At 43.7% G+C, this 6,000-nt stretch overlaps 1 protein-coding gene across 1 annotated transcript in view; it reads right to left on the bottom strand.

Annotated features, from left to right (window-relative positions):
• Nucleotides 1-181: 181 nt before the first annotated feature.
• Nucleotides 182-6,000, bottom strand: part of LOC114694555 (nucleolar MIF4G domain-containing protein 1-like) — a 33,807-nt gene continuing 27,988 nt past the window's right edge. The window contains exons 3-4 of the mRNA XM_037206470.1: nt 1,489-1,623; nt 182-875 (exon numbers count right to left, since the gene is read on the bottom strand). Coding sequence (XP_037062365.1) covers nt 866-875; nt 1,489-1,623 — 145 coding nt within the window. The 3' untranslated portion in view covers nt 182-865. The remainder of the gene's footprint in view (nt 876-1,488; nt 1,624-6,000) is intronic.

Raw genomic sequence — 6,000 nt, 5'->3', positions numbered from 1 at the left:
AGGATATGGTAAAACCAGGCTAGTTATTCAGGAGGCTGAGGGGCAGAAGGATCACAAGTTCATACTAGCCTGTACTACAGAGTGAGTTCAAAGCCAGCATAACCTCCCGACCATGTTTTAAAACTAATAATTTAAAAAAAAATAATAAGGACTAGGTGTTAGACTTCTGCCCTCACTCCAGCTGCATGACCGCACATGCACAGTTCAGGAGTTAAGCAAAGGGTATTGCGTCTTACGTCATCAGTGTGCGCTGGTGACTACATGCTCGCAGTGTGGTCACGCAATCAGCGCATGTGGTGTAGCTCTGTAGGCCCACCTGGGCCTTAAAAAGCCATGACTCACACCCCATCCTCTCTCTCTGTTCTGCTCCCTCTTCCTCCACCATCTTTCCCTCTCTCTGCACGTGCTCCTTCCCAGGCCTGGTTCTTCTCCCCCCATCCCTCTTCCTCCTAATAAAGCTCTGCTACTAGGCAGTCATGGCTGCGCCTCGTGACCTTTTCACTCAGTAACCAGCGCCATTTATCATTCAGTTCACTGGGACTAGTGCTCAGTGGGAGAACACTCACCTAGCATGTAAGAGGCCCTGGGTTCAAATCCTCAGTACTACAAACAACTAAATAAGAAAGAAATAATGAAGGCAAAACCAAGATATGACCCAAAGTCAAACCATGTCATCTGTTTGTCACTGCCATGGAGGCCAACTGAAAGCAAGGACCCTGAGATACAGATAGATGAGCCCATGTCACCCTCACTCACTCTTTGTGGGGCAGGTCACATTCGTCTCCTCACTGCACCACAGGACAGAGAAACCTCTCATGGCAGAATTTACCTCCCAGTTATCCACTCACTTGGATGGCTCATGTATTCACTCACTTCTGCAGACACACAGGCACAAAACAAAGAAAAAGTAAGAAGAGTAAAGGCCTGAGCTGTGCATGTGGTACACTCCAGCAATCAGGATGCTAAGGTGGGAGAATTGAGATTTGTGGGACAGCCTAGGAGACAAATTAAAAAAAAAAAAAAAAAAAAAAAAAAAAAAAAAAAAAAAAAAAAAAAAAAAGGAGGGGCAGCATTGTCGCTGGCCCCAAGTTGAATGTGCACACGCAGGCCCCCATGGCTTAATGAGCGCTGAATGCCCATACCAAGGGTCTGCTGGCTGGCTGGGTAACAGTCCTACTGTGAGGTGTGCACACAGGGTTAGGCAGTCCTTTGTGTTCTTTTAAAAAGCAGGTGTAGAGAAAGAGAGAAGGCAGAAAGGCTCGGCCTAACCTTAGGCGGGACCACGTCTATTCACATGGAGGGACTCTTTGTCACTCACAGGTGCAGGTGGCCAAAATGCCTACAGGGGAAGATGGGTTGGGGCCCCTTATAGAGGCAGGAATGACCTCTGAAGTCTGCAAGGGAAGCTGGGAAGTGTAGTCCTTCAGCAGGAAACTACCATTCCTAACTGAAAGGAGAGACAAATGCGGGGAGGGGTGTTAGAGCTACTTTCTGCCGAGGAGGGTCCATGTCAGCCAGCGTAGTTCTCGGTCCATCGAAGAGGGGGGCCTCTGGTCATGCAGCAGGAGGGAAGTCTTAAACTTGATCCGCTGGGATGGGTCAAGCGATGGCTGTCCCATACTCCTGAAGAGAATTGGAAAATAATTATTAGAGCGCTGAAAGCCGGCAAATTGGTTACAGAGTAAAACAGAGATTTTCCAGGAAGGTTGAGGGATAGGGAGGAACAGAGGTGGAGAAAGTCGGCATAGAGTTGATTGGTCCCATTGCCAGGACTGTTGTACAGATGAGCCAGCAGCCACAGCACAGAGGACAGGGCATCAAAGGAAGGGAACAGGAGGAAATAGCAGACTGGTGGAAAGGACTGTATCTGGTCTGGGGTGAAAGGGATGACCCCTTTAGCCAGTTTCTCCATGGCAGCTAAAAGATGCAATGTGTTGCAGATGTATCAGGAGCAAATGGAACTTGTTGAGGGTAAGTGCTATTGGGAGAGCTGACGTGGAACATTTGTCTGGGTACAGGGTGAAGTTCGGAAAAGGAAACATTTGAATTCGGGGTAACAACACAGGTGTGAGGGTAATAAGGAGGAAAGAGTGACCCAGGGGAGGAGCCGGAGCAGGAGGGAACCAGAAGGAAGTTTTGTCTAGTGCCTGTGTCTTTAGACCCCATTTCTAACCAGTTAGGATTTGTTGGTGTGGAAACAGGATTGTTCCAGGAGGGCACAAATCCCATCCTTAGCAGGAGTCAGATCCTGGCCTTTTTAACCTTGGAGTACTGCAGCAGTCATGGAGTCCAGCTGGTCCTGGAGGACGTTGAGCTGATCTGAGCCAGTGAGACAGAGAGTAATTGAGGCAAAGGAGGCTTCAGTCCAGCTGTTTCAGGTCTGAGTCCCCAAACCATGTCCAGAGCAGCAAGAAGAGAGATACGATGGGTGATCCATGACCCACTGGTCCCCTGCTATAGGTCCTCTGAACTATTAAGGTCCGGGGACATTGATCTCTTGGTAACTGCTTCAAGGCTGACAGAAGGGAGGGGAGCAGCAATTAGAGAGCCCCAGAAGAGGGTCCATCCAAGGGGCCATGAGAGAACTTAGCAGTTGGCAAAGATCCAGAATGTAAGTCAGGAGGTAATAACTGTACAACTTTGTGGGGAACATTAAGAGAACGTTGCATGGGGAAAACGTTGACATTGAGATTAACGTGAGTCCATATAAAATAAGGTTAAATATAGAGTTGACATAAGGTTAAATGCAATTGTACAACTGGCTGGACCATGTGCCTGAGTTCTGTGGAAGGATAAGGTGACTAATTAGCTGTTTATTACACCAGTCTTCTGCATGAGGAACAAGCTCCTGAAAGGTTAGTAAAAGAAGTCAGTTAAAGTCAGCATCCAATGGGTGACTCTGAACAGAAAGTGTCTAAGTGATACTCCTTGCTTCCAAGAATGATGAACTTTATATATTTGTTTTAAATATTAACAACACCAGCTATTATTTGATTAACAAAAGCTGTATCTCAAGTAAAACAAAATTTTGGGTTAGAAACAATTTGATAAGGTAAAATTTTAAAAATTAGGACTATTACCTTAAAAGACCATATCCAGTATTTGAAAACATGACAATGCATATTTTTAACATAAATTGTTATAGTTATATTCCAAGATTATATAGTGACTATATTTTATACTGTCAGGCCGTGTAAAGAGACGATTTAATTCTAAGTTGTATTCCTCAGAAAGAAATTATTTCCAATTTCCAATTTAAAAACTACTTCCAGAGACAAATGTAATTTGTCTTGTCAAATGTAAATGATTCACTTTACAAAGTTTTGTAAATTATTAACCCTATTAACAGAAACCTAAAAAACAAAACAAAACAAAAAATCCTCTGCATTCTCATTCCATACACTCAACCAATAGATGAAGCAGTCAGTCACGTCAAATCTGTAACAAATAATTTACATGTAACATGGACTGAATTAACAAAGACGGCTAAAGCCAATGCTTTACTCCTTCTGCAGAAGGACAAATCTCTAGGTCACCACACACTGACAGCAGTAAGCATATTCCTTAACATCAGTCTATTTAAAAATAGATTGATTGTTCAGAAGCATCATTTATAAAGCAAGGTTAAATTAAAGAGCTGTTGGCTTTTGGAATTGTTTAAGAAAATATTCCCAAGCCTCACTGGAGGCCTGGAGAACACTAAGGTCTCTTTTCACTCAGGCACTTGACTTCACTGCCAAAGCCCTTATGCTCCTTGTAGGCTTCAAGGTGAGAGCACAGGCTTGGCCTCGGAGCTCTCTGTTGGGTAGAGACTGGATTATATTCTCAAAGTACCGCAGCTTAGCCCAGCTTGGAGAGAAACTCCTTCATCTGAGTTATCGCCTCCTGAAGAGCCTGAGAGCTTGGGATATCACTTAATAAAATCATTGCTGACAATACAGACACAAAACCAACCGTCAAAGACACCATTTGGATATTCTGAATAACCTTCCAAAGCTGTGAGATTGATGGCAGTATCTGGTGAGCATCCTCCCATAATCAGGCAATATGGGTGACTAGGGTATAGACCCTGACATTAGTTTTTGCTGGGAGGAGGAATTGAATGCTGGGGTAAAGGGCATGACCTCTTGAACTATCAGGCAGGTCCCATGCCAGTCGGTGGTAGGCTTATGTACGAGGTTCCCCTGTTCACAGCATCCTCACATGTCAGCTCAGGAGACACTGCCCTCAGTGTCTCCTGAACTGACATGTGAGTAATTGACATTTGCATCTCTGCTGTGTAAGATGTTTAGGATGTGGGTGCAGACTCTGAGATCCTCCTCTGGGCAAGAGAATCCATCCCTCTCTCATGTAAGACAGGAGGAATCATTCTTTCGATAAGGAGGAGGGGTTGGTTTGTTTTCTCCAGTCTTATTTTCCAGGCATCCTTGTCCTGTAAGGAGGCTAGCATGCAACTTACTCTGGTGGGATGGTGCTCCACCCAAGGGAACGTGAGCTCCACCCAAGGGAACGTGAGCTCCATCTAAGGGAACTACTTGAGCCTGGGGCTTTCCTGCCTGCAAGTGTACTCTGTAAATTTAACCCATTTTACTCAAGCACTCATTTTTTTTCATAACCAATTTTTAAAATATACTTGATTTTGAATATTATTTTGCATTAAACAAACTTTAAGTTCCCTTTAAACTTGTTTTATTTTACTTGCTTTATGCTTAATTTGATAACACATGCAGAATACTACATGATGGAGGGTAACAGGAGACTCTGGGATGGAAGACAGATAAAAACTGATCTCTCCCTCCAACCTTGTGCTAATATTCTGAGCCACCCGCCCCTTGAAATCTTGTCCCTTGGGGCTGCCCTACATCCTGACATAAAGGAAACCCCCCTTTGCGTTCTCTCTTTCTCTCTCTCCATTCCCACGAGGCATGAACCTCTCTCTCTCTCTCTCTCTCTCTCTCTTCTCCCCCTCTTTCCTATCTTTCTCTTCATCTCTCTATTATAATAAACTCTCCACATAGATGCAGCACCTGGGTGTAAAAGACTGCCCACATGCCGCTGCCACCCCCACCCCACCCCCCACTCCCACCCCTGCTTCATCTGCCCAGCATGTCTTCTCCCATGAGTGGGCCCTGGTCTGGCCATGCTTTGGTCCCGAATGCAAAATTCATAACACCTTGTCTCTAAATTACATCTGTACTTAGCATGACTAACCATTAGCTTGTATATCCTAATTAACAATTTACAATTAGTAAGTAATTCTTTTATAAGATTAGGATTTTACAATTTTATCCCTGTTCCTTATAAGCCTTAAAAATTATAAGTCTTGAATTAAAGATCAATCCATTAGTATCAAAATAGACTTAAAACCATAAATACAGTTCACAGAGAGATTGGCCTTTTTCAGTCTAGTTTTACAAAATGCCAGTTTTTCTCTATGACTCAGATTCAAAACAAACCTTATCTTGGAAGCTGGTGTTGCCTCCTTAGTCTGATAAAAGTCATGATAAGCAGAGAGGTCAGTGAATGTAGTTGTTTTATGGGTGCTGCTCTGATTGGTTTATACCATGTGGTCACCTTAACCAAGATGGTGAAGTCACATGGCATGCCCTTTTTTTATCCTTAATAAAGATGTTGGCTGAATCACATGACTTCCAAGATGTCCACAAGTCACATGGTATTCCAAGGTGAGCCTAGGTCATCAGCCAAGATGGTAGCAAGTGACATGGTACTCGAAGGGAACCCATCAGGCACACACCCTGTTCCTAAGCAAGAGTTGAACCCAAGTTACATACATGGTGTGTCATAGCAAATTAAGATTATCTATACATCCTTTTTAAATCACACTCAATGAGCTTAGAAATGCTAAAATACAGAAAGTGAAAGTTCCAGCAAAAGCTTTAAAGACAGTAAACAAAACCAAGGGAAAAAGAGAGAGAATTCAGAGACTTAAAAAGAGAGAGAATTCAGAGACTTAAACACCTTGCCATTTGTAACCCCTGT

The sequence above is a fragment of the Peromyscus leucopus genome, chromosome 5 (genome assembly GCF_004664715.2).
Source record: "Peromyscus leucopus breed LL Stock chromosome 5, UCI_PerLeu_2.1, whole genome shotgun sequence".
Lineage (NCBI taxonomy): Eukaryota > Metazoa > Chordata > Mammalia > Rodentia > Cricetidae > Peromyscus > Peromyscus leucopus.
The sequence above is the reverse complement of the archived record's forward strand: the minus strand, read 5'-3'. Positions and strand labels throughout refer to the sequence as shown.